Source organism: Festucalex cinctus, chromosome 4 (assembly GCF_051991245.1).
Source record: "Festucalex cinctus isolate MCC-2025b chromosome 4, RoL_Fcin_1.0, whole genome shotgun sequence".
NCBI classification, from domain to species: Eukaryota; Metazoa; Chordata; class Actinopteri; order Syngnathiformes; family Syngnathidae; genus Festucalex; species Festucalex cinctus.
Genome location: NC_135414.1, coordinates 4,385,396 through 4,413,324, shown reverse-complemented (window position 1 = coordinate 4,413,324; position 27,929 = coordinate 4,385,396). Strand labels below are relative to the sequence as shown.

Here is a 27,929-nt window from a genome sequence, read left to right as displayed (position 1 = left end):
TTCAATCTCTTTAGTGCACAACTTTATGTGCTCTATGATGATAATGAGATAACGTGATCAGTTGCTATGTGCCTATATTAGTCATTCTAGTCACCCTTATTTTATCATATAGGCCTTTATTCTGTCATATAGAATTGTGCATTGCCCTAGCAAGTGTTACATGTTGCAGTTAATTATGCAGTTACTATGTGCCTTATGATGCTAATGTGACAATGCGGTCAGTTGATATGCAGTTGCTATGTGGCTATATTAGTCACTCCTAGTTTTGTCTAGTCACAATTTTGTCATATAGGCATTTATTCTGTCATCTAGAATTGTGTATTTCCCTAGCGATTGTTACTGAATGGCCATTTTGTCAGTACATCGAGGTTCCTTAGCTGAAGTTCCAGTCAGCACGTCAAAGTTTCCCATCCCGACTCTTAAATGCAAGCTGTTTTCCATGTGTTCTGAATCTATCTCCGATGTCTCATCCACATTTGGGTCCTAATTCCACACCTCACGTGACACCAACGGTAACAAACTAAACACGTAATAACATTCATACACTACAGTAGTCATGCAGACACAATTTACTCTCTCGCAGTCAACACGCAGACTGGATATACATTTTTACCAATTAATGCTGGATTCTAAAAAAAAAAAAAAAAAAAAAATACTCAATAGTCCCACTAAATTTCATTTTCATGAACTATCTTGTAGCTGCTGATGTAATTATCCGATGCGGTGTGTGATGCCTCTTGAAGATGTTGAATTACATTGTCCTGAGAAATATCGCTCCTCCTTTCCTGAGACACGCTGAAGTATCAAAGATGAGTCACAACCATTTTCTTCTTTGCACTAGCTCTCAAGTGCCATGGAAACAGCCACAAATATTTATGCTGGACAAACACTGGCGCTGTGTGCGTACCGCTTGCTCCTGTGAAGAAGCCTGAGCCACAAAGAGAGGTGACGCTTTGTCACTATGGTGCAAGCAAAATTTACTCTCCTATGACCAAGAACAAGCACAACAGCAGCGGGAGTCCAAGCTTGGAGAAAAGCCAGCTTTGTCCCAAGGTGCTCTTGTCCTCCAGTTCACCTACCTGTGAAAACCTGCACTCCTTTGGAGCTGCAGTCAGCCCAGCCCCCCCACACATGTCTACCAAGCACTCATTTCTACATCATTTGACACGTTTGGTTGGGTTCAAACAAACTATTGTGTTAGGTCATACCAAAAATAAAAATATGTTCTTACCATCAAGATCCTCAGGCCTGGTGAGGTCAATGACTCTGTGACCAATCTTCCCGTCCTCACCCAGCTTGCTGAGGTGGTGCCCGAGTCCTTCAAAATGGGCCCGTTCCTGCAAATGAAGAACATATATTCAGGAATCACACAAGTGCAAAGACTCTTAAAGTGGAAGTCAACCTTCAACATTTCTTAACAATAATGTTATATGCGAGCTCACTAGTCTAAACATGACATTATGATTAATATTACATTTGTGGAATATCCATCCATTAATCCATTTTAAGGGGTGGCCATTTTGTCACTTGCTGTCAACTGAAGATGACAGTTGCTCATGGCTCAGAGGGTGTTGGGACAGGTTGTTGACTTCCCCTTTAACCAGAGCTTGTGGTGTGTCATCGGTTGGGCAGTGAGGCACAAAAGGCCAGGGGTTATTGGAAATAGATTTATTTCGTGATCTGAGCACCCACGGAGTCGTGGCGCCCTTTGCAGCGCTGAGATTTTCTCCCGTCATCGTCTCCTTACAAGCCGTCTCCTGCTCGACAGCACACAGAGCTCCGCCGCCATCATTAATTCAGCATTTTCCCCTTTGCCGTGTCGCCTCTTGAGTTCCGATTAAACTTAGCACGGTGTTGTACTTGACGCACAATGAAACCCCGTCATTCAACACGCCGTGACAATATTAAATGTCATGTCCATGTGCATTTCCAGAATAAAATAACAGCCTTTGAATAGTTGATGCACATAACACTTAATGTATTATGCAAGGGGGAGAGTGCCGACTGCCGCCGGCTCCATTGTTGAATGACCTACTTCCTCAGTGAATAGACAGGGTTTTAGCAAGAGACTGTCTCGTTCTCCAAAGACTTAACTAGAAGATGGACAGTTTGACTCCGCATGATACAAAGAATCCTCTCGTCTTCCCTTCCATCCAGCTTTAGTTTGGATCACACTGAAAGGCAGGCATGTCGCCGCCAGTCCAAATAACGGCATTGTTTTACTGCGTCTGCCAACAATGTGTTGTCACGGTGACCTCTGCACCTTGTGTCACAACTGATATTCAGGTAGAGTCCCGACAATGTTTACACCTCCCCTGCTGGACACTCACGCACACATGAGTCTTTAAACTCCTTCTCTGTAACGCATTACACCATTTTGCTTGCTCATTCAGTCATGCCTGTATGGTGGCAATGAACAACAAACTACAATTTGGCAGAGTGAAACATAAAAAAAAAAAAAAGAGGCTTCAAACCGTTTGTTACTCCCAGTTGAATTTCACTGTCAAGGTCAACATAAAAGAGAATCATATGTGTATTTAAAACTATCACACAATTTTGACTTCTGCTAGCTTAATGCTGACACAAATTGCAAAACGAGCACACAGCATCAGTGTTGCGGTTCTATAACCCCTTAAGCAACAATATTTGAACGCAAAAGTTGAAACAACAATTATAAACCAATTAGGGCCCAACTTATATGGATTTTTTTGTGGCTGATGCCGATTCCGATATTTATCGAAATAAAACTCTGATAACTGATTAATCGTCTGTTTAATTAGATACTTTACTATATACATGATGCACTCTTTGTACGTAAGAGAAAAATGTCCAAAAATCGGCCAATTTTTGTCATTTGAATGGCAAAAATCCACCTTTTAAAAGCTAATAGTCAATTAAATCAACAGTCCGATTAATCGGTTGGGTCCCAATAACAGCACGCAGTACAGACATATATTCTTTGTCCTGACTGACAACAACTAAAGTAATATAACTACAGCTTAGTGATGAGACTCTCCATGTATTTGTACTCTACTGACAGGTGGACGAGGTGTTCACAGAAAAAGGAACAGCACAGTGTCTACTGAATTGAAGCAAATAATGTATAAGAGCTGTTTTTTCCTATTAAAAACATTTACCAAAAAAAAACAAAACGTTTTTTTTTTTGGGGATGCTGGAAAGGATTAACTGCATTTCCATTCACATCAATGAGGAAAGATAATTTGAGATGAAATTAAATCGGTATCTCAATGCACCACTATAGAAGATTTTAATCCATGATTTATCTTTTATCTATTTACCAACATTTGCGGCATCCTGAGTGATTGTGCACTTGTGGCTCTTTGCTTACAAAAGTGTTTTTAAATGATAACATATGAACACTTTGTAATGAAAAGATTAAGTATGTTACCCTGTTTACAGCAGCACATGCATGCAGAATCCAATCGTATTCATCAGCCGGCTATATGATTACTCTTTAATGAAAGAAGCGAGCGGCCCACTGACAAAGTGACTGATGTTTGATTAGCTGGGCGGGCAATGGTCTGCTTCAAATGTGACTTGGACAGTCGGCGTTCACGGGTGCTGTGTCTCTGTAATAAAGTCATCATGTCGTTCCTCCCGTGTGCTTGGTTGGTCCCTTCCCATCAATCAAATCCTTTTATAAACTCATGATCATTAAGCATCGCGTTGGACCGGGGGAGCTCAGTGAGAACAGGGACCGTCCATCAGGAAGTTTCATTAAAGACCACAGACGGCAAATTGAGAGATTTGTTTCTAAATACATTATACATGTTTGAAGATAAACATGCAAAGACAGAAAACTATGTAGTATTTAATTATTGAGGTATCCCGATCCCGATACCCAGATTTGCAGTATCGGCCGATACCGTACCGATACCTAAGGTTTTTTTCTCAACATGAAAAAGCTGTCCTGCCATTGGTTCAGAGCATTCAAGGGCCAATAGGTTATCTTGGATCGGCATGCAGTGAGCATGTCACATGTCAGTGAATGTTGTGCACGAGCAAGACACAAGATGCTTCATCCAAAATCCTATATTAGAGTTGGAATTAATGGTATCGGCATGTTACTTGTGAGTACTCACCGATACCGATACCACTGTTTTAATGCAGTAGTAGCGCCTCTGCCGATACCAGTATCGGTATCGGAACAACACTAATTTTCAACCCTCATTTTATATACACAGTAAATTCTGTTGAGTAAATTTGACTCTGTTTAGAGTGGGACTCAGTTTTAGAGTAATATTTACACTGGGAAGAGAGTAAAATAAAGAATAGGAAAAAAATGAAAATAAAAGTGACCCAATGGTGTAGCAACAAACTTACGAACTTCAGCTTGGGAGACAGCGGACGTACTCCCTGAGGCACGCAGCTCCAAATTTTGGTTAGTATATTGCTCGTGTCAGATGCAGCCAATTCCATGATTCCATGGAATCTTCTGAACTCCAAGAGACCAAAAACCATGTCTTTGATCTCTTGGAGAAAAGCAAAGAGTAGGAGGGGCATATCTCAGGTGGTAGTGTAGCAGTCTCCCAAGCTTAAGGTCGTGAATTCGTTCCTCAACCCTTGAGTGACTTTTATTGTTTTGTTTTTTCAATGTTTTATTTTACTCTCTTCCTAAGTGTAAATCTTAGCCTACTCTAAAACTGAGGGGCCTATTCACTAAAGGTTTGCGTTGCCTTTGCACCGCGCTAACCGGCAAAAATGGAGCATTTAGGGAGCGCCTAATTCACTAAACACGCACAGATGGGGAAATCCGTCACTAAGTGCTCTGCCGAATAGATTGCGTCAGTGTTATTTGCGCGTATGTAAATGAGGTAATTTGCATACATTTGACGCAAAATATGCCCACCCCAATGCAAATGAGACTCATTGATATGCAGCGTCTAATTCACTCACGCCAGCGCAAATAGCAACACCTCGTTTGTGTGACGCAAATAACGTTTTTGGAAAGCATGTAATAACCTGACGCACCTCGATCTCCGGCAGTGCATGCCATTTGCTGCACAACATGCGCGGCTGATCACGCAGAGAGGAGAGAAAGAGAGAGAGAGAAAAAGAGAGCGAGGGGGAAATATTTCCGTGTTAGTTTAAGACACATCGCGTAACCCGGGCTGATCGGCAATAGCGGGGAGGCATTTTACGATCATTTTTACGTGCCAGATGCATACTGTACGGCCACGCCAACCTCTGAAAATATATTTCTGAAACACGATCGCACCAATAATTTGTACTTTATGAATGAATGACGTCGTTGTCATCCTCTCTGCTTAATGGCGCTCTAAACGCTTACTCTCGGTCCAACCTCGCTTTCTGATAATGTCATCTTTCTCGCAACTGTTACTATAACAACCATGTTCTTGGCGCAAATCCATTGCCATGTGTGGTAAATCAGGTGCAAATTTGCTCCAAGCTGTCAGTTTTGTGGGCGTGTTTGCGCCGGTATATGATTAGAGCAATACCCTTAGTGAATAGGTGGGTAACTGGGCGCAGACTGCGGGTGCAGTTGTGGTACAATATTTCATGCTATTACTGGACGCAGCGCATTCTTAGTGAATATGCCCCTCAGTCTATTTGGTCCTTCTCTAAATAGAGTCAAATTTACTCCTTACAGAATTTAATGTGTACTTGAATTTTTTTTGTTAACAACACTTTTTTTTTTTGTTTGTTTGTTAAATTTAAAAGACATTTACAGTATTTTCACTTTACAGGGACTTTAACAACCAGCTGAGTCCCATGATTAGATTATACATCAGCACTTTTTTTGTCTCACGCAGCCGACACAAAACATGCTTTATGGCAGCCAACATTTTTATACTTCATGTGAAGGTCTAGCCAGCGTAACTTTCCTACTCTTCCCGTGCTTGATATGCGATTTATCATCATGCTGCCAGTGCAATATGGAAGCACAAATTTCCATAAAATTTTATATACTGTGCATAATATAATTATTGGTTATACGTGTGGTAATTTATGTCTGCACAGCATCAGGGTTTTGTTTTAAACCTTGAAAATATTCACTGAACTAATGCTTCTTTATTGCCCACGCATCAAGTGCTGTGATAAATTAATGGCACTTTTATTATTTTATAGTGTCATTAAATTTTTACTGATCACTCTGATACAGAGGAGTAGCAAAGGACACGCAGTATTGAGGGAAGCACAGCAGTCTGTCTTGCCAGGGAGAAGAAGGAGAACAGCACGGCAGTATTTTGCTGATGCAAAAGACATCTCGGATGTGTGATTTTTGGGTTAAAAATAACAACAACAAAAAGGTAGATCAACTCAAGCGAAGGCGCAAATGATGAGAGGAGCTGACGTTAAAAAGAAGGGAAACAAAAGCTAAAAGCGAACGCTTTCATCGCGCTCTCACAATATAGACCACGACCGCTGGCACGCCACCAGTTTCTCCCTTAAATGACTTCAGCGTGTCAGGCTCCACCCCGGCGCAACTCCGTTTACAGCCGCTGCGCAACATTGCTGCACAATAGCACATTATCATCTGCTTGTTTTGAAAATATTGGTTGGTTGCAGAGCACAAGACGTGCGTCACAGAGGAATCGAGATGAAGAGGGATAGAAGTTGTCGGGCGCAAGGATGCCATAAGGAGCGCTTGTCAGTGCTGTAACGAGAGCTTTCATCTGGCAGACCGCACAACATGTGCTGCTCTGCCCACAGGGTGTATTCTGGGCAAAGGCGGGTGGCGGACGGCCCTGTGCATTGTGCGTACTCCTGCCCTATATTTAAGCAACGCGCTGCCAATACTGACACTCCTTCAGACCCTTTGTAAATAGCTCCAGGCTATAGGCAGAGCCATATGGCTCGAGATTGTTCAACTACAGATAAAAGGAAAACAAACACGAGTAGGCTACACTATGGTGTAGATCAGCAAGGGGTTCGTTCGTTCATAATCTCAATGCATATTGATTAATGTTTCTAAAACTTTTCACAACTCTCACCTCTAAATACTTTGCTCTCAAGGTATCACCATAATGACCAACAATGAAATACAGAAGCCCAAGTGTTCATCAACAAAGTAGGCTTTTATTCCTTAAAATGCATATATTTAATAATATTATCATAAATTACTGTAACATTATGCACAGTCTGAACATTACCGCTTAAATGTAGGTGGAAAAAGACCTACATAAATAATGAGCAGAGCTAAGTACTAATGCTCTACATTTATTCATTCATTTAGGGAAGAATTGTACACAACAATTTGCACATAATATTATCTAATATATTTTATTTATTTGAGTCAAGTTACTCACCAGTTTCTTCAAAACGCATTTATTACTCTTACTCAAGTAATTATCTGGAGGACTATTTTTTACTTTTACTTGAGTCCCATTATTCTTGATCAACAGTGCAATTTTTGGCTAATCTACTCAACTCTGATAAAAAGTCAATTAAAATGTATTGTATTGTAAATAGATTTAGAGATTGGCCAAAAATAAATACAATAAAATTAAAAATAAATTAGATTTTTTTTTCTAAAATATTAAATAAATATGTATTGTTCTAAAAAGTTAAATACTGAATTGCAGCTGAATTAAAAACAAGTTTAAACCACTGTTAAATATATCTACAGTTTTGAACATTTATACTGTGGTTAATATCTTTTGGACTGAATTAAAATAAGAAAAAAAAGAATAAAATTGCTGTCATGTAATGCACAGGTTGAACATTTAGTTCAGTTATTCTTTGGGTAGCAATTTTTGAGAATCACTTACCGAGGCGTTTCAAAATCTGTTTTTATCGGTTATTTTGTGAAGATGCCAGCAAACACTATTCTCCCTTATTTTCTCTTAATTGTTCATTCAAACAGCTAATCGCAAGTGTCCTTTTCTCACACTATTTTAGTCTTTCTATATGTGCAGCGATGAAAACGTTATACTCATCTGCATTTACAAAAAAAAAGGGGGCTTAAACTGTGTAAGAGAAACCAAGCTAATCCATCTCTTGAAAAATCAAACACACCTAACTGCAGGTTGGCCTAGAAGAAATACATTGGCAAGTCAGGACAGTGTATCTAGTAGTCAACTAACTTTGATTGGGCACTTGAAACGTGTACTGTTAAGTTTGTGCAAGTGCTGGACAAAACAAAAATGAAGTTAATTATATGAAGCTGGTTTTGCAATTTGCTTTCTCAACCAAACTGCTCAGATGCACTCGGTTTCTGTTACTTTTGGTCATATAAGAAGGTAGAGTTTACACAATGAATTTAATGTGAACTCAGACAGCTGGATTATCCATAATTTGGAAAATATGGCTACAACTTTAGCAATGTTTTCTTTCATGGGAAAATAACACAATCACATTTACATATATGTGACCTTTAACAGCTGCAGAACCCGAAACAGCCACTTAAGTTTGATAATGTGCTGAAGTGGCTCTGGTAGTGCGGCACACCTGGTGTGAGGCAAGTTGAAGACTTGGTGACCACAATATGGAGTCGGGTGGATCACGTTTCAGTCATCAGTGTGGTCTGCTGCCCTCAAAAGACGTCTCAACAGTCGGATGGAGACAAAGGCTTCTCAGCGCTCATCTGGTTTGTATTTTTATCCCAACCAGTTGCCATGTTATTTATAATCCTGCAGCTTTCCAGTAGTTTTTGTGAGTTTTGAGCCATTTCAACATTAAGCATATCCAGCCATGCAGAAAACCCGCAGTTCCTTTCATGCCGACTGTTGCTCTCTTTTTTTAACCCGCAGCTCTGCCTTTGTTAGGGCTAATGCAGGCAGCAGCAGAATCAACAGTAGCAGCCACAATAGCTTAGCATCTGGTTCCATGCTAGTCATTTTCAACATCACATAGAGGAGACATGGCAGAATATTCGTCTTGCATTTACACTGCGAGGGCATCACATCATTTGTTGAAAGCAGAAAGGCTTTTGGATTAAATTAAGGGGCCTAAAATGTGTAAGAGAAGGGGAACTAAACCTTTTCTGGGCTTGCTGCCAATTTGGCATTTATTGTTTGCTTTTAATAAAAGAATATAGAACCATTTTTCAGGATGAATTATTTTGCTAATTGTGTGAAAGAAAAGTCAAACTTTTAGTCTGAAAAAAAATAATGCCACGAAAGGGTCCTGAATGCAAATGTAATGATTTTTATGCTATTTATTTATTGTTGAGATTGCATTTTGAAAATTACTCCATAATAAATTTATCAGGATATGATAAACTTACCACTCTTTAGTCAAGGCAATAATGCTCATTAGAGCAAAATTGTGATTTGCACTGATACTACTTTGTTTCAGCTCACATTTGAGTACTTGCCGATACTAAGTACCTTTACCTGACAGGGCCATTATGTCTTGCAATTGTACTGAAAATGTGTTTTAATTAATATAATTTATTTATTATATATTTGTTATTATTGTATTATTATTTTTAGTTATTTTTTATTTTATGTCATATTTGTATGTATTTTTAATTTGTGTATCATTCTTTTTAGAGTAGTATTTTTTTTTATTTCATTTTATTGTTCTTCTGAAAGGGACAATGCACAATACCTGCGTAGTAAATTTGGAAATGTTTGCATACAGCTAATTTACATTCCGTCCCTTGACTGAAAACATAAAACAACTTGACATTTTAAAAAACAATGCACTTTTCTAACGATCCTGCCACACATTTTTCCTACAATCAGCCTGATGCACAAGGCATTTCAGTTATGTGCTGTCTCAGTCTGTACACTAGTTGGCACTATTTAAAAAGAATACATACATCCGATAAAGTAGATGAAGAAGAAAAAGAGACAAAGTGAGTCAAAAGAAATAAATACAAGGCCACTATTTGAGAATGCGACAATGTCGTCTGTGTTCATCATAAAATATCATTGTCATAGTCTTGGAGCATTTTGTTGAGCATACCTAAAAAGTCTTTTCACCACTGAATAAAACATGATTGGACAATTAAGCCATTGTATTCAAACTGCAATTGAATTCAAACTGCAACCAACAACCATAGACTATAAATAATGGTTTGTGGCCAAATCTTTTGTCAGCACAATTTAACATTCTTTGTCTTGGTCAAACAGCCGGTCATAATTCACCATGTAAAATAACAGTTGAAAAAATTGTGGTGCCGGTCCTGCCAAATTACCCAACCAAGATGTGGCCTTCATGATTTGTTGGTACCAGATGAGAAGAAGCTAAATACTCGACGCCTGCTGGCACAATCACATTTATTTGTATTCTTTTGGGAAACAATTGGACAACGCGTTAATGTAAGGAACTGTCACAATGGCACTTGCTGGCCGTAGTCATAGTCAGGGAGCCGGGGGTAATCGAATTTGGATGGGCAAAGCCTTGTATGCCAAGGATTTACACTGCAGCTAAAACGCTTTGCTTTGCAATTTCCAAGACAGCGGTCGAAAAGGAGTAGAAAATTGCTTCCAGGGCGGCCGACCAGACAAGATTATATTCAAAGTCTTTGTGAGGGCTTTGCCTCAATAGAGCCCTGGCATCGCGAGCGCACGTGCACGCACACGCGTGCAGCCAGACGGGACCTGTGTAACCATTACAACCAATAGGTTAAGAGAAGTGTAAGCTCCATCTGAATATTTACAGGTTGAGATTTAGATAGGGGAAATGGACAATTGTAGTCATCAATACCGAGGAGAGGAGGTGCTCGAGGGCAGAAAGGCCACTTCAATAGGTTAATACTGCCCTTTCACCTTTTGATTCCAGCGAAGAACATGTCAGCACAGGAATACATTTTATCGCACAAGAACTCCTGGGTCATCACAAACGCAAATGCTAACAAATGTTAACGTTTATACTGTTAGTTTGTTAAGTGTTCTTCTACTGAACACCTTTCATGTTATAAAAATGACTCAGCGTCTATTCTACTTTGCCACACAGCTGTTTAAAATGAAAAGTGTTAAAGTCACCGTAAAGTGAAAACAAATATCTTCTAAATTTGGCACACCCCAGAGAAAAGTAGTGTTAACAACCATACCAAAATTGAATTATGAAAAAAAGTAAAGTTTATAAAACGAGGCTTCAAAATCCTAAAACAATAAGAGGTATATTCACAAATAATGTGCTGCGTCCGGTAATAGCGCAAAATATTGCACCAAAACTGCACCTGCAGTCTGCGCCCAGTTACCCACCGATTCACAAAGGATAGTGCTCTAATATCTTTCTAATATCTAGGTTGGCGTGCGCGTACAGTATGCATCTGGCACGTAAAAATCATCGCAAAATGCCTCCCCGCCATTGCCGATCAGCCCAGGTTACGTTGTGTCTTAAACCAACACAGAATCCCCTCTCTCTCTCTCTCTCTCTCTCTCTCTCTCTCTCTCTCTCTCTCTCTCTCTCTCTCTCTCTCTCTCTCTCTCTGCGTGATCAGCCGTGCATGTTGTGCCGCCAATGGCATGCACTGCTGTCATGATCCTGGGATCGAGGTTGCAGCAGGTTAATACATGCTTTCCAAAAACGTTATTTGCATCACGCAAACTACATGTGGCTATTTGCGCTGGCGGTAGTGAATTGGACATTGTATATCAATGAGTCTCATTTGCATTGGGGTGAGTATATTTTGCGTCAAATGTATGCAAATCACCTAATTTACATACGCGCAAATAACACCAGCACACCGTGGCACAATCTGGTTGACAGCGCACTTATTGACGGATTTTCACATCTGCGCGTTTAGTGAATTAGACGCTCCTGCATTGCTCCATTATTATCGGTTAGCGCCGTGCAAAGGCGACGCAAACCTTTAGTGAATATGCCCCTAAATTTGTTGCCTCCATTGTCTAACTTGTGGGCGTGTCCGTGACAAAATGGATGCTACTGTGGGGAGTAACTTCCTTATGCCCAAAAATATGTATCCTCTTAATAAAGCCTCCAGTGGCAGGAATATATCTCACTGGGTCCTTGCGGGGCTTTTTCACACAGCAACAACGGTGCACTCTAAAGCGCATCCAAAGTCTCGATCCTCACACTGGCTGTCACATCTGACTTTCTTTTCCTTTCCTTGCTCGTTTGTCTTTCTCTCTGCGGTGTTCACACACTCATAACTGACAACAAGGCACTCGAAAGCAGCCAAACCAAAGGAGTATCCAAAGAAAAGTTGCATTTTTAGGTTTAGGGAGCACCACCAGTTAGCTCTCAAGCTAACTGCATGATTGGGCAGTTCAAGTTATGACTGTAGTGAGGTTGGTGGGGGCTTGTGCGGGACGCCAAAATGTGATGTTTTAGTGAATCCCCCCCAAAAAATCAGAAAAACTGAAATGGTGAAAAACACTGTGTTTGCCGCACAAATCAGTCTTTTCACCTTTTGATAAATTATATTCACATGTATAATGCACTAAGAAGCAATAGAAATGAAACAAATAACACAATTAGTATTGTTTAGGTAATCAGACCCCAAAAAATCAGTATTTTACCGGTACAGCTTTTGTTTTTGCACAATGTATTTTCTGTTAAACTAAGAAAAGTGCATTGAAAAGGCTTAGGCCAGTTATATTTATCATATTGACATCATGATGTAAAACTGAGCCTGTATGTCACTATAAGAGTAAAACCATACATGCTTGTTTTGTCATTCACCCATGACGCGCAAATACAGCATGTCTGTTTATAGCTGCAGCGCATAATAGAGGGAAACAATTCAAATGGTTACAAATGGTTTGAGATCCAGCGTATTTGACTCTAGGCGTAGTGGTGCGCATTCGAGGTAAAAGCTTCCTCTGGGTGAAGAAGAGTAAAGAAGAGTAAATAATGGAACAAAGTAATTGCCCTCAGCAGACAATAATACCTTTGGATTAATATTTCAAAAAGATAAATTGCGGGAGGGTTGTAAAAGGTTTTATTGTACTGAGGGGATATAGTAAAAACAGACAAATAAAAAGACAAGCCTCCCGTCGAGTATGAATATTTTACATGGCTTCCGGTTAAGGGCGTGCATACAGTCAGATCTGCGGTGTTCTTCTAGGTCGGTGGCCAGGAACGACCGAGTTGTACACATAAAGGTTAGGGAGGAAGGCATTGTCCTGATTGGACACACTTTGTATGAAAATATGAATTGATCCATCTGTAAGCAGCACTTAGTCCACCCTTCAGCTCGGCCATTACAGTGGGATAAATCAATATTTAATATGCCACTCTAACAGCTGCACTGGATGATCTTAACCTCTCCTTAATCCCATTTATGTTACCGTTCCGCAATCTTCTTGTAAACTCTCTGTCATGATCTGTGTTTTTGTTGTTTAGATTATAAAGTGGATCCCCGCTATTTGTTCAATTCTAATCGATTATGTGGATTAAATGGACCGCCACTATTTGTAGGGGAGGGTGGCTGGGCTGGCTCCCGAATACCAAAAATCCACATAACTGGCCCCTAGTGATATTAATTGGAGAAAAAAAAATCTGTATTTTTTTTTCACAAACACAGACAAACACAAACAAGAGACTGTGACAGAGAACATCATATTTACAGTAAGCCAGGTGAGGCTCTTCCTTGAAATACAAATATTGCGCAACTTGGGAAAGTTCAAACTTTGCCATTCTGTTGGTTATGTCAGCAAAATGCTGAATCAGCGTTCTTTACAACAGCAAAAGGTTGACAGCGATGGCCCCAATCTGTGAGCAGTCTTGATAAGTGCCACTCTCACATCAACGCTTTCTAAATGGGCCGGCGTCACTAAAAATACGGGGTGACATTATTTCCAGCACAATTTGTCTGACCAAACACAAAACAGTCTGGTGTTAGGTGTCATTGAGAGACACAAGAGTGATGTAATGAACAGAAATAAATTGCTCACTTATGTAATATGTTTTTTTTTTCTTTGAAAGAACCGTGGAACACTGTTTCAAGGAAAATACGTTTTAACCAAACGTTTAATACGGTGACGATTGGTGCTGAGTTGAATTTGTCCCGTAGCTCAAAACAGTCATATATAAAATCATCTTTCAACATTTAAATAAATGGAAATGATATTAATCTGCTCCCTTTTAAACACAACAAGATGTTTTGTCATGTTTTCGCAACGGCGACAGTGGATCGCAACCAGCAGAAATGCTGTTTGTTCAACTTAAGTTTGCTGTTACACATGATGTGACTGCATTGTTCTGCGAATACAACCCTGGCATTGAAACATACTAAGTATTAACATTTTTTGTCAAATGTCCATCTGTACAACATGAATTGTGTCTTTCAATCAGAAAGGCCCTGGACTATTCTTCATATATATAGCCGTTTGTCCTTAAGCCATTTGTCCTTCCTGATAAATAATGTGACCTAAAGAAAGCAGATGGAATTCAAGGATATACAGTACATATAACTCCTTTCTTGACAAAACTTGCTGATGATACATTGCTGATAAATAAAATTGTCAAATCAATTTACATTTTACTCCCCCATATGTTTTTTTTTTTAAAATCAATTTACAAGTTTTTCAAGTTTTATCAATTTACCGATTTATCACTTCACATCATTAACAGAGCTGGTTTTGATATCATAAAGGCCAGAGCCAAGCTCTGGGTTTGAAAAAGAAAACAACATTATTGTCTTCATTGTGTTCATTTATTAAAACTGAAAATAATAATTGGATAAATTGGATATTAATTACTGATTTTCATAGTTCCTGTTGAATTCCATTCTATCCATCCATCCATCCATTTTCTTGACCGCTTAATCCTCACAAGGGTCGCGGGAATTCCATTCTATCCATCCATCCATTTTCTTGACCGCTTATTCCTCACAAGGGTCACGGGGGCTGCTGGCGCCTATCTCAGCTGGCTCTGGGCAGTAGGCGGGGGACACCCTGGACTGGTTGGCAACCAATCGCAGGGCACACAGAGACGAACAACCATCCACACTCACAAGCACACCTCGGGACAATTCAGAGCACTCAATTAACCTGCCATGCATGTCTTTGGAATGTGGGAGGAGACCGGAGTACCCGGAGAAGACCCACGCGGGCACGGGGAGAACATGCAAACTCCACCCAGGAAGGTCCGAGCCTGGACTCGAACCGGAGACCTCAGAACTGGGAAGCGGACGTGCTAACCACTCGACTACCTTGCCGCCCAATTCCATTCTATTTTATTCTAAATTAAAAAAAAAGTAAAAAGTCATTTTTAATTTTGAACTTAGTAGTAGTAGTGTGCCTTTATTAGATTAGCTTTCAGTCATTTCAGTCACATCAAAATTATTAGAAATAATTAAAATCTCAGCTTCGTATTTGTTCCTGTCATGTTGTCTTTGAAACTTACAAACATATCAGTCAGTACTTTTTAAAAGAGTTGAATCAGGTACTTCTACTTTTAGCCAAGACTTTTTATTCCATAAGTACATGTGCTTGTCTATAGTTGGAGTATTCACCACCTCTGTTGTCCCCTTTCGGTGGTGTTGCACACTTTTTTTTTGTAAAATCACACTTTCTGCCACCTGAATAGACAGCGATCCACTCCAAACAGCAAATGAGAGGGAAATCAAAATAGATATTCATTGCCAATTATTTTTTATTTTTTATTTTTTTTTACATATACATTGACCTAGTTGAGGCTGTTGGTTAAAAGTGTTAGTTGGTGAAATATTAATAAGCCTCGCTCCCAGTTCCTGCCTTCTCCTCACAGCCAACTGGCACCATGGCATCAAGCTAAAGAGAGCAGGACAAGCCCCACACCCCCTCCACCGCCTCCGTGATTGACTCATCGATTGAAGATATTTTTAAAGGGAATCCCAGGGAGTGTGCGCTCCCTCTACAAAGCAGCCCCAGCATGTGTCGAGGGACGCAGAGGGCTGCGTGTATGCTTAAAGTGGGCAAAGACTTCAGAGTGGTGTTAGGCCACACCGGGCACTGGCGTGGCCTGTCACGGCCTTCACACCAACATCAGCAAACACTCTCAACATGCGCATGTGTACACCACCAAACAGCATCAAGTCCCACACCTTGGACATGGATGAAAGTCTCATTTATTCTGAAGATTACTCTCTTATTAAAGGCACTACAGTATCCTAGTTGATTTCCAACACTACTTTCATGTACTTGAAGAAAAAAGCAGTATCAAGGTACGAGTGACCTGAATAAAGCAATACAGCAGTTCCTTGAGATACAAGCTTCATTCCTTCCATGACCAAGACTTGTAACTCAAAACTCTTTTCTCAAATCAGGCCCATTACAATCGAGAAAATCTGTGTCTATAAGATGTTCATTATAAATTCATTGAGGGGGGAAAAAAGAAAAAAAAAAAATGTAACCCCCAAAAAATCTTGAAAAATTGGGATACATCTTCAATAAGGTTGCCTCATATTATACAAATATTCCAGAAAAAAATAGTGTTCGATAATATAAAGTAAAATCATAAACAAAATGTAAAAATAATAATAATAATAATAATAATAATAATAATAATAATAATAATAATAATAATAATAATAATAATTGTGTACCATGACTTAATGCTGCAATTAAGTCATTGTCCTGCACTTCTGCTGGTGTGCCCGCCTTAATTGGCAATATAAGATAGTCATGCAGACACAAACAAACAAAAACAGTACTTCTTCTACTGCTATTGTAAGTGGATCAGTAAAATGGCATAACATTACCCATTTTTAATAGATGGTAAACAATTTTACATTATCAGTCTCTCTGCACTGCTCCACCTTTTATATTAATATCCATTGCTTAAATGGCTCTGATTATTTAAACTTTAACATTTCATTGCCCTTTTCCATTAGCCTATACATTAACATCAACTTGCACGTCATTCTTAAGGCAATTTTGTTTGATTTATTTGAACACACAACATGTCATTCTCTGTGTTTCATGTAAATTTCAACTGTAAGTGGCACTAAGCCGCTTTTTGGAAGAATCATTAACTATCTGCCACATTGCTGCTGCTTATTGTGAATTGATTTTACTTTTTCACTGGCACCATGCAGCACTCAAATATCAAGCTGTCAGCGAAAGGGAAAAAAAAAAAAAACAAAGTTAAAAAAAAACACATTAGACTACTCGTATCTAAAGAGACCACTATAAATCATTGGGCAATATGAAACTGCTGAATAACCACATGAATATGCTATTTAGTTTAGTCTTGTGTCCCCAGGCCTGGGGACGCCTGTGAACAGCCTGATAACAGCACTCAGACACAAAAAACTCTCAACAGGTGTGTTGTTCTCGTGCACTCTGCACATGTTATACCCTTGTCTCGCCTGCCAGCACAAACATATTGTGCAGCAACAAGGAATAAATAAATAATTGTTTTATGACGTGTCAAATCTATGTTAAATGTCGGTCGTGTTTGTTTTTGGCACCAACACATTGTTTGTGCTGAGGGCCACTTCAGAGTTTGCACTATGTAAGTTGCGAGGGTGACAGACACAGCAGAAATAGCACCCTAAGTGCAGACGGTGACAGAATTGGCGATTAAAATAGGACACCAGTTGTTGTTTTTTTAAGTCGGGTCTTAATTGGAAACACAGTAGGACCTTGACTTGGGAGTTTAATTTCTTCCATGACTAAGTTCCTAACTCAAGATAGAATTACTATTCCCCATTGAAATACATTTGAATTCTGTTAATCACCCCCCCCCAAAAAAAAAGCAACACAATTTTTTTGTGACATACTTATAGTCACAAAAAATAGCACGACTAGCATTGATATTCAGATGCATTCGCCAATCAGCTCTTTTAAATGGTGTGTCTTACCTTGTCAACCCTGCAGTTGTTGAGTCCGACTGAGGTGAGGGCAGACAGCTTTGCCTCCATGCCCTGCTGGTGATGTTGCAGCTGTTCCCTCTGGATCTGCTCCCTCATTTTACGAGCCTCCTGGATGGCCTTCATCACCGTATCCTGGTCCCCGAACAGCGCCGTCGAGTTGAGGCTCGACAGGATGTCTGCGCATACAAACACATTAAGTCAGCGATGTCCGAAGTTCAAGTTTTCCTGGCTTTGCGCAAAGGCCTGCTCTAGGAGTTCAATGCTTTCATTAGTCTTTGTAGTAGCAGGCCTTCTTCTGCGTGGTTTGTCAAGAATATTTCTGATTTTGAGAAACTTGTAGTAGTTGGATGACGATAAAGATTCTCAAACTGGTAAAATTGGTGACAAGAAAAATTGTAGCCGAGTGGCAATTTGGCAAAACTGCTCCAATGACATTTGGAATAGCAATGGGCTATATGCTAGGGATGTAACGATAAGCGCAATATCGTGATATTAAAATTGCCACAATATCGTCGTTGTCACGTTCACAATAATTAAATGTAACACATCTGTTAAAAAAACTCAGGTTGATTTGCAGTTGTGCAGTTCTAGCACCCTCTGGTGGCTAGTTTTTTAGTGCAATTTAATTTTCATTAGGGATGTTTTGGCCCTTCTGTGTTTAAAATCTATACTAATTGTCAGGTGAAGGAGAATGTAATATGCCTGTGAAGCAAGTCAATATGTGGAGGACTATGGAGAGAAATTTGTGTCTTTATTTTCAATCAAACAAAAAAGGAATTTGCAATCAAAAAAAAATTTCAATCAAACAAAAAGGGGATTTGCAATCAAAAAAAAATGTCAATCAAACAAAAAGGGGATTTGCAACCTCAAATAAATGTTAATCAAACAAAAAAGGGTTTTCATATAAAATAAAAATTTGCAAACAAAAAAAAAACATTTCAAACATGGATTTGTATTTTAATAAAATCTTTTGCAAACATTTTTTTCGTTTTGTTTGCGAATCTGTTTTTTGGTTGCGAATCTGTTTTTTGGTTGCGAATCTGTTTTTTGATTGAAACCTGTTTTTTGGTTGCGAATCTTTTTCTGTGTTGTGTGGGCGGGGTCCTCCGTTCAACCGATGATAGAAGCCTTGTCATTGGTCAGCTTGGAAGCCGCTGCGACAACTTTCATTGGTCAGATAGGAATGGGGGTGTGACAATGTTCGTCTGACTATTTCCTGGTTCATTTTGTCCAGTCGCCGCCAGCATCGAGGTAAATATACCCCCCTCACTTCTAGTTTTCCGTTTTGTTTATCTGACATTTATCTAAAAGCAACCCTTGATCTATCGTTTATCCGGTGATTTGTTCTAATCATTACAATTAACGTAATCACTCACTCAGCATTGCTTAGCCATGTTAGCTAGCTAGGTAACTGATGGTCCGATACATGATACATACATACATACATTTGTTTCACATACAGGCAGGGCTGTGAATCGAATTTATTTACACTAGCTGCTTCCCCTAAATCTTGGATGTTTGAAGTAGAGATTAAATTCGTGATAATTCTGTGATTATTATTTATTGGTCCTGGTTGTTTACTGTACGAGTCAGGTTGAAAAAGAGGGGGAACTCATGCACCGTCAAAGCGGTGACATTGCTACTACTAGGATCCAGGCCACGTAAACGTTTGATTTTGGCTAGTCTAGTCATGAATCGTGATGTTTTGTTGGTACGAGAAACGGCCCAAATAAACGGCCTGCTGAGATAGCTGTTATTATGCTTATTCCTGATTATTTTATTACATTACATCATTACATTAATAAAATGCTAATTATTAATCACTTATGAGAAGTTCTGGTCATTGAAATAAGTAGCCTCTGCTACATTTATTATGTCTTGGGTGTTTGAAATACAGAGGAATATTATTTATTGGTCCTGGTTGTTTACTGTATGAGTCAGATTGAAACAGAAGGGGAATCTGAGTTGTAGGTGTACTTTTGCAATTACACTGACTAGATTTTTTATTTTAGAGTGCGAGCAGACCAAGGGGTAGAAAATGTAGACATAGCGAGATGCATGTTTACTGTAAGAGGAGCAGGCCAAGGCAGTTTTATTGCTGGTAAAAGCGTACATAACCAGAGGAAAAAACTTTATATGAGTAAAAGTTCTTGGAGTTACTGTAGCTTTCATAAATGTATTTGATATTACAGATCCAGCAGGCTGAAGAGACACTACCCTTGGACCATCACGGTGAACACGGGATCGTTATACCTGACATCCACTGTCGTTTACCTGAGGAAAGACTTGTTGCTTTACGGCAAATCAATCCAAACAAGGAGTCCTTGAGTTTTGGTCGCGTCATTTATTTGCAGACTCTCAATGTTGCTTCTAGTGCTAGTGTCTCGCGGCCCAAAGGGTCATTTAAATTTATGTAAAAAATGAAAATAAATTCCTGTGTAAAACAGTTTGACTTTTATTTCATAAAAAAAAGCATGCATATGAACTAACAACCAGTCAATTATTCAGCATTTTATAGATTTTATACAGACATTTTTCTCAAGAAATGATTGGCCTGCCAACAAGAAATCAAGAAAGCTCAGAAAATGAACTGTTAAACTTAAAACAAACATTTTGGTAGGAACAGCCTGTAATTACTCAAAAAAATGAAATGGATGTGATTATTATTTTATTTTTTTGCCCTTTCAATTACACTGTGTCAAATCTGGCATCAAAGGTGATAGCAGTCAGTAGATGTGATTTAAAGGAATGGTAATCACTCATATGAGCAGTTGGAAATGTAATGGTGTTTGTGCAGGGGGTAACATAATGTGTGACCTGGCATTTGTACCTCACAATTGTGGTCAAAGTTTATTGATATTTTAAATTGCTCTCTTGTCGGCTCTCGGGTCAGGCCGGAGCCGGAACGCTGGCCGCAGCGTCACCTGTTCCAACACCTGTTGGCAGGCTGGTGCACCAGGTCCCCTTTTGCGTTGTGAGTTGGAAGAAAATGCGAGTCAGAACAAAGAATAGGCGGGAATCCAAAGTCAAGCTGAACAAAAAGCGGCTTTATTGGCAAAAGCACACTGAGACCATTCAATTTGCGCAAATGGAAGAAATCCGACAATTTCAGGAAATGCAACAGTTTATAAAGCTTCATCCATGGTACAACCTCTTTTCCTGATTGGCTATAAAACCGGCCTGCCCACTTCACGCTTAGATCTTAATGGCAAGGGAAAGCCTCGGCCAAACCCACTTATTATGAGATGCAGTTTACTGAATGCTAATAGTATCTGCTTTTGACCACTAGGGGGTAGTGCAAGCTTAGTTTTGTGACTTCTACTGGTGTCCAATTGTTATAAAGTGGCCCGCAGATTATACGTCTCCCCCCCCATTCTTGAGACCAGAAGTAGTAACAGGTTTTTACTGGTATCAAAAGAACTTATTCGTACATAAAAAATAAGGCGACCTATCATTTACATTGTATGATCTAATAATTTTGCTAAAACTAACCTTTTGCAGACACCAAAGTAATGAGGCCTTTGTCCTAAGCACCAGGCTGTCATCTGACAGCTTGTAAAATAATGAGATCCTTGTTCTGAGCTTCCTCTATGACTGTCAACTGACAGTCATAAAGTAATTAAGATTCTTGCTCTGACCTTTTTTCCGTCATGGTTGTGAACTTTTCAGGATATCACTTGTTCGTTAGCCCTTAAGCGTGAAGGTGCAGTTTTTCAACAGTTGACCACAGTGAACATGTGATTTCTGGTATTTTCAGCTGGCACCTTAGAGTTACAAAATTAAGTAAAATCATTAGTAACATAAATGATTAATTGGTAACAAATACATGATTCCCTTTGTGACAAGTCAGGATACACACTGGCATTTAATTTCCTTAAGCTATTTAAACACAAGTAGCAATCATAAAGTTGTTTAGCATGAAAAGGATTTCACTTGAGCATTTGGCCTAGAATAGGTCAATAGTTCAAGAGACAGCACCAAAAATCAGATCCCACACTCTGTCTGACATAAGCAGGTGCTTGTGGCCCTGCTCAGTTATCCACAGCATCACCTCATGAAGAGAGGTGACCAACCACCAACTTCATCTTCTGCATCTAAAAAGTAAAGAAAAGTGTGCTTGAATTAAGTACCAAACATGTAAAAAAAAAAAATCTGACAAAGTTATGTTTGACACATGTTTTGAACATTATTGAAACAGGAAAACTACAATGAAACAATCACAGGAACTAAATGTATTTATATTACGTAATCTGTCACTTCCTCTGTATTTCAAACACCCAAGACATAATAAATGTAGCAGAGGCTACTTATTTCAATGACCAGAACTTCTCATAAGTGATTAATAATTAGCATTTTATTAATGTAATGATGTAATGTAATAAAATAATCAGGAATAAGCATAATAACAGCTATCTCAGCAGGCCGTTTATTTGGGCCGTTTCTCGTACCAACAAAACATCACGATTCATGACTAGACTAACCAAAATCAAACGTTTACGTGGCCTGGATCCTAGTAGTAGCAATGTCACCGCTTTGACGGTGCATGAGTTCCCCCTCTTTTTCAACCTGACTCGTACAGTAAACAACCAGGACCAATAAATAATAATCACAGAATTATCACGAATTTAATCTCTACTTCAAACATCCAAGATTTAGGGGAAGCAGCTAGTGTAAATAAATTCGATTCCCAGCCCTGCCTGTATGTGAAACAAATGTATGTATGTATGTATCATGTATCGGACCATCAGTTGCCTAGCTAGCTAACATGGCTAAGCAATGCTGAGTGAGTGATTACGTTAATTGTAATGATTAGAACAAATCACCGGATAAACGATAGATCAAGGGTTGCTTTTAGATAAATGTCAGATAAACAAAACGGAAAACTAGAAGTGAGGGGGGGGGGGGGGGTATATTTACCTCGATGCTGGCGGCGACTGGACAAAATGAACCAGGAAATAGTCAGACGAACATTGTCACACCCCCATTCCTATCTGACCAATGAAAGTTGTCGCAGCGGCTTCCAAGCTGACCAATGACAAGGCTTCTATCATCGGTTGAACGGAGGACCCCGCCCACACAACACAGAAAAAGATTCGCAACCAAAAAACAGGTTTCAATCAAAAAACAGATTCGCAACCAAAAAACAGATTCACAAACAAAACGAAAAAAATGTTTGCAAAAGATTTTATTAAAATACAAATAATCCATGTTTGAAATGTTTTTTTTTGTTTGCAAATTTTAATTTTATATGAAAACCCTTTTTTGTTTGATTAAAATTTATTTGAAGTTGCAAATCCCCTTTTTGTTTGATTGAAATTTTTTTTTGATTGCAAATCCCCTTTTTGTTTGATTGAATTTTTTTTTTGATTGCAAATTCCTTTTTTGTTTGATTGAAAATAAAGACACAAATTTCTCTCCATACAGGACCTCCATGTGTGCGTGTATTACAAACATAACATAATAATAATAAAACATAATAATAACGTAACATTGCTGTTATGTACAAAAGCACAATATGAGCCTTTTTTTAATTTAATTTAATTTTTTTTTAAATATCGTGACCTTTTTTAATATCGCCAACCTCCCCACAGTATTGTGATCATTATCGTATCGTGACGTTTGGATATCGTTACATCCCTACTATATACGTAATGTTGTGCTTACAAAAACTCAAAACACTGATGGCCTCGTTTCTGTCAGAGAATCTGAACACCAAACTGAGAGTCGTTCAGAAAGTCACATAAATGATGACGGTCCTTTTTATTTTTTTTTATATTTTTTTTTTAGGTCTTACCTAACGAGGATCCTCGACCCAGGCCTCCTCCAAGCGGGCTTGGGATTCCGCCCTTGTTAGCGAAACTGTTTGGGTTGCTTTTGCAGCTGGGGAACAGGTTTTGCGTCGGGGAAGTCGGTAACTTAACCATGTCTGTTGTCTTCGGGCGTGCCGAAAGGTTGAGAGGCTGTGTTCCTTCTTCCTACAGTAGCGGAGATACAAATAAGCATGAGCGAGAACACATGTGAGCAGGCCCCCTCCCAACCTCCAATTTGGACTTTTCTCCTTGTTCGAAAGCAAGCACAGCATTGTACTGTAATGCGATTCGTCCTCATCATCCTCCCTTTTGCCAAGTGATGCCACTGTGATCTTCGTCACAGTTGCTCCGAGCCTTTGTTCACACTAATTAAAGCAGATTCTGTCTGTCTGTACATCTTCATCTGTTCTCCCTCCTCTCTGGCTGTGCAGTCTGGTTGCAAGAATAAATAATGACGAGATAACGCCGCTGCCAGTGATCAAAGACAGCTGTTCCATTCACCACGTCAGCTCGCATTATCTGCTTAATTAGCTTGTTTTCTCATTTCGTGGAATACTTGCTATTATATACTTTGATATGTTCACGCCAAAAATATAGAATGTCATTTAGCGAATGTCAAATCATGTCGGAGGAGGAGTAAATGATTTTGGTGTTGTACGTGCTTGAACTGAGGGTGATGGGAGATAAGCAGCAGTCATCTGCAATATGTCAATCTTATATACCTGTATGCTCTCTGACATTTTACAGCTCACCATTTACATCAAATTAAAGTTGTATATTGTACAATACTTTCATTTTTAATGAGCTTTTATTAGTTTTTAAATGCCTTAACAGTCTTGGGCCACCTTATTTATCTGACCTGCTTTTATTGTATCTGCCCTCGCTGATCCCGAGGTCCTCTGGCACTATATCTAGGGTGAGGCCCTAGAACCAAAACACATTGTCAGTCTACATTCAGCCACTGTGGTCCTCACCTATGGAATAGCCTGCCAGAGGGCATCAGTTCCGTGGAGACTGTATTTGTAAGAGGATGCTCAAGACACACCTTTTTAGTTTGGCCTTTAAGTGATCTCCATAACGCTTTTAATCTATTAATCTGTCTTTTAATGTGTAACTCATTTCATGATAAAGTCCTTGTGCTTTTCCTCACATTGTTTCTCTGTGCCCTGCCATGTTTTTTTTACATAATGTACTTCTCAGGTGGGGTGTGTGTGTGTATGTGTGTGATAGAGTCTAGGTGTACTTATCAGGAAGTTGGGGGAAGGGTGATGAGGGTTTTATTTTCATATTGTACTATGGATATTTTAATTACGCATCACTTTGAGTTGCATTTTCATGTATGAAAAATGTCACTGATTTATTGATATAAACCTATGTGTTAAGAGTAAAAAGAAGTTAAAGATATTTAAGAATACCAAAGTAATTACTAGAATGCACATTAGAAAAAAAAGTACAGTAGATTTGCAAGACTGCAGTAAATACAGTATGATGTTGAACATGTGCTGGCTATGATCTATAGTAAACGGCTGTATGTATCAATAAGCGATATTTTAGTGTATGAAGAGGCGCTGCTGTTGGCAGCCTTATTTAAAGCCCAAGTGCCTCCTTGTCCAAACATATGGCTCACACATAGGCTGCCCCAAGGCCTTGTTATTGCTGTGCCAATAACAGTTTGTCATGCACTGAAGCTGAAAGTACACAAACAAAACGAAAGGCAATTTTTTCCACTGTGGCTACAGATGGACAGTTGCCACTATATATTTGATTTCCATTTATACAATTATTTTTAATTGTTATGCCTGCCATTTTTGTCTTATTACATTCTCCAATAAGTGGAGCATGTCTGATTTTATGTTTATGATGCAGCATACGTGATCAAAAGTCAGTTGCTACGTGCACATGAGTCAAACGTCGAGCGCTGTCCTGCTATTCCGAGACATGATTTATGGTCTTTCTCCATTGTGATATTATTCAGTTGAGTCATTCCAAGTGGCCGTGTGTTTCTGATTAGTGTGGTGAATGGGGACGATGTACTGAATATGGCCTTTTCTCTCCACGGAGGTCTAGTGGAACCGTGCCATACAGCAGCAAAAAATACAGTCGGATTTTGATTGTTCACAGGGCAAAAAAACAAAAAAACAAAAAAAACATCTGTTCCACTATGTTGTAATCCCATTGTGGCATCTGAGGTACCACAGAGTGGGTGGAGTTAAACAAACGCACGACTTATTAAAGACCCACAGATTGATGAGCAGTTAGAGGTCTCAGTACAGTTATCAGTTTATTAGCACAACAAAAAGTTGGGTCAAGTACTACTCAAGGCCTGGGCTGAAAGAGTTGAGGGTTGTACCTTGACTTGAGTGATTGGACTGGAGGAACTCTTGTCATTTTTCAGAGAGGAAGGAGAAATGGGCCCACTGGCATTGAGGGGCTGCGGGAGCGGAGGCATCTTGGCTCCAGGAGAGACCTGCATGCTGGCAAGCTGGGCGGCGTACAGTTGCTGTCGAGGAGGCGGGGAAAGCCACAAGATGTTAACATCCAGATACAGCCAACATTCAAAGTTTTATATTCTGTCTTTTCCTCTCCCGAGCTTCTGTTTCTGCCTTCATCTCCTCTCTCTCTCTTTAGCGTCTTTCCTCTCTTTCCATGAGGCTGGCAGAGAACCTCCATCAAAGGTCTTAACTGTGTTTCAAAGGCGGAGCCCAGAGAGAGACAGCAGTCTTGAAAACCGCATAGAGATGGCTGGCTTTCAGAATACTTGGAGCCCCGATTTTCCACTTATCACACAGAAAAGTTTGCAGTGTGATGCAAGTGTGCTAGCAAAGATCTCTCATAGCTCTAAATCAGTTATATATACAGCCTCAAATTTAAATTTCTGGCATGATATTTAACCCCACGCATGTGAGAGAGTCCCATTAAACAATACGAGAAACCCAAAGCCTCAGTGGGATAGCTATCGTACGATTAAGTTAAACACAAGCATTATGAAGGCTTAGAAAGATGCATGAAAAACACTGATGTTATTTTCCTTTTCCGTTCGTTTTCCGTCAGTTCGACATGCAAGTGTTAGTGACATTACCACACAAGAGGGCGGTTCAAGTGACCGGCCAAAGACTTAACAACCCTTCAGCCTGTTTTGGAGTCTAAAGCATCATTTTATATTTCCACACCGGATTAGACTGGTCTGAGGTTTAAATATTTTTGGGGATAATGAGTTTAATTCTTAACATTAAGTTGTGTCATTATGTATTTTTTGATACAGTATTTTGCTTGTGCTTGTGTTTTGAAGCATAAATAGCCCAGAAATCCGTCTACTTACAATCCATTACGTGTTGAAGTTCACTTTTGTGTACTGCGGTAAATCGTGAAAGGTCTGGCAAATAGAATTAATAAGAAGCAGTGTCGCTTGATGTAACCTTCCACTTTACTTCTTGAGACACAATGCAGCCTTTAATTCCTACACGTCTGCCATCCAGAGACAAGGGAAGTCTTATGTTTTGTTAGCCTGATGGTGCTGTCTGGGGGGAATCCAATTTCTCTTCCTCTGGCCAATCAGCAACCTATGTGTCATTTCCTGATTCCTCTCGTCATGTACAGACTGCATTTGTGTGACTGCAAAAAAGAAGCAATATGATCTCACTAGCCTCACGTTCAACCTCATAGATAAAGTACAAGAGATAGCGACCAAAGCTGGACCAAGTGTTTTATGTCCATCTACATATCTACAGCTATTAAAGCACATGTATGCTCCTGTAACAACTGTTATCTGTGGCACATGGGCATCAGTGCAAGTGGTCAAGTCTTCCAGGCAACGCAACAGCACATGGCAGGCGGAAATGACAAAGTGATTATGTTCCCTAAATGATAGCAGTGACCCCCCTCTCTCCTTTTACAATCAGTCTTATGTCTTCCTGAACTCTGGTTCTTCTCTTTGGACTGGTTTTATGGTAAAGGTGTTCCCTTAAAAGATGATTGCTATCAACGTTGGAGTGACCATCCACTCCCTTCAGTCTACATAAAAGACGCAAGAGTGAAATCTGTTGGACAGATGTTTGTGAAGAGACCTGTCCACAGGCATGCCACTGACCTTGAGTGGGAAGAACTTTATTGTCCCAGAAAAAGAGCATAATTAGACCCTGACTGAAATTAGACGCTGCCGTGATGGACGTCGTCAGCGCTGATTAGCGGGTCAGTGCCATTAAGCAGTGCTTACCCTCTTAACTAGGAACAGGCCACCTCCCAAGTACCAGAGAACAATAAATAGAATCAAGACCGAAGCAAGGTGTGTTGGCCTGCCATTCACTGCTCAATGACAGAAATGTAGCACTGTAGAGGTTTTTGTTAGCATTCGCGTTTAATGTATGACCATTGTTATTGAAGGCCGTTAAGGACATGGCTGATCTCTTCTTGCCAAG

The 27,929-nt window shown here is 39.6% G+C and overlaps 1 protein-coding gene across 6 annotated transcripts in view; it reads right to left on the bottom strand.

The window, feature by feature from the left end:
• sox6 (SRY-box transcription factor 6) overlaps positions 1–27,929 on the bottom strand; it is a 199,199-nt gene that overhangs the window by 22,152 nt on the left and 149,118 nt on the right. For all 6 annotated transcript variants that reach the window (XM_077518307.1, XM_077518303.1, XM_077518305.1 and 3 more), the window contains 4 exons: positions 25,865–26,014; positions 23,499–23,679; positions 17,693–17,880; positions 1,232–1,337 (listed from right to left, as the gene is read on the bottom strand). In XM_077518307.1, coding sequence (XP_077374433.1) covers positions 1,232–1,337; positions 17,693–17,880; positions 23,499–23,679; positions 25,865–26,014 — 625 coding nt within the window. The remainder of the gene's footprint in view (positions 1–1,231; positions 1,338–17,692; positions 17,881–23,498; positions 23,680–25,864; positions 26,015–27,929) is intronic.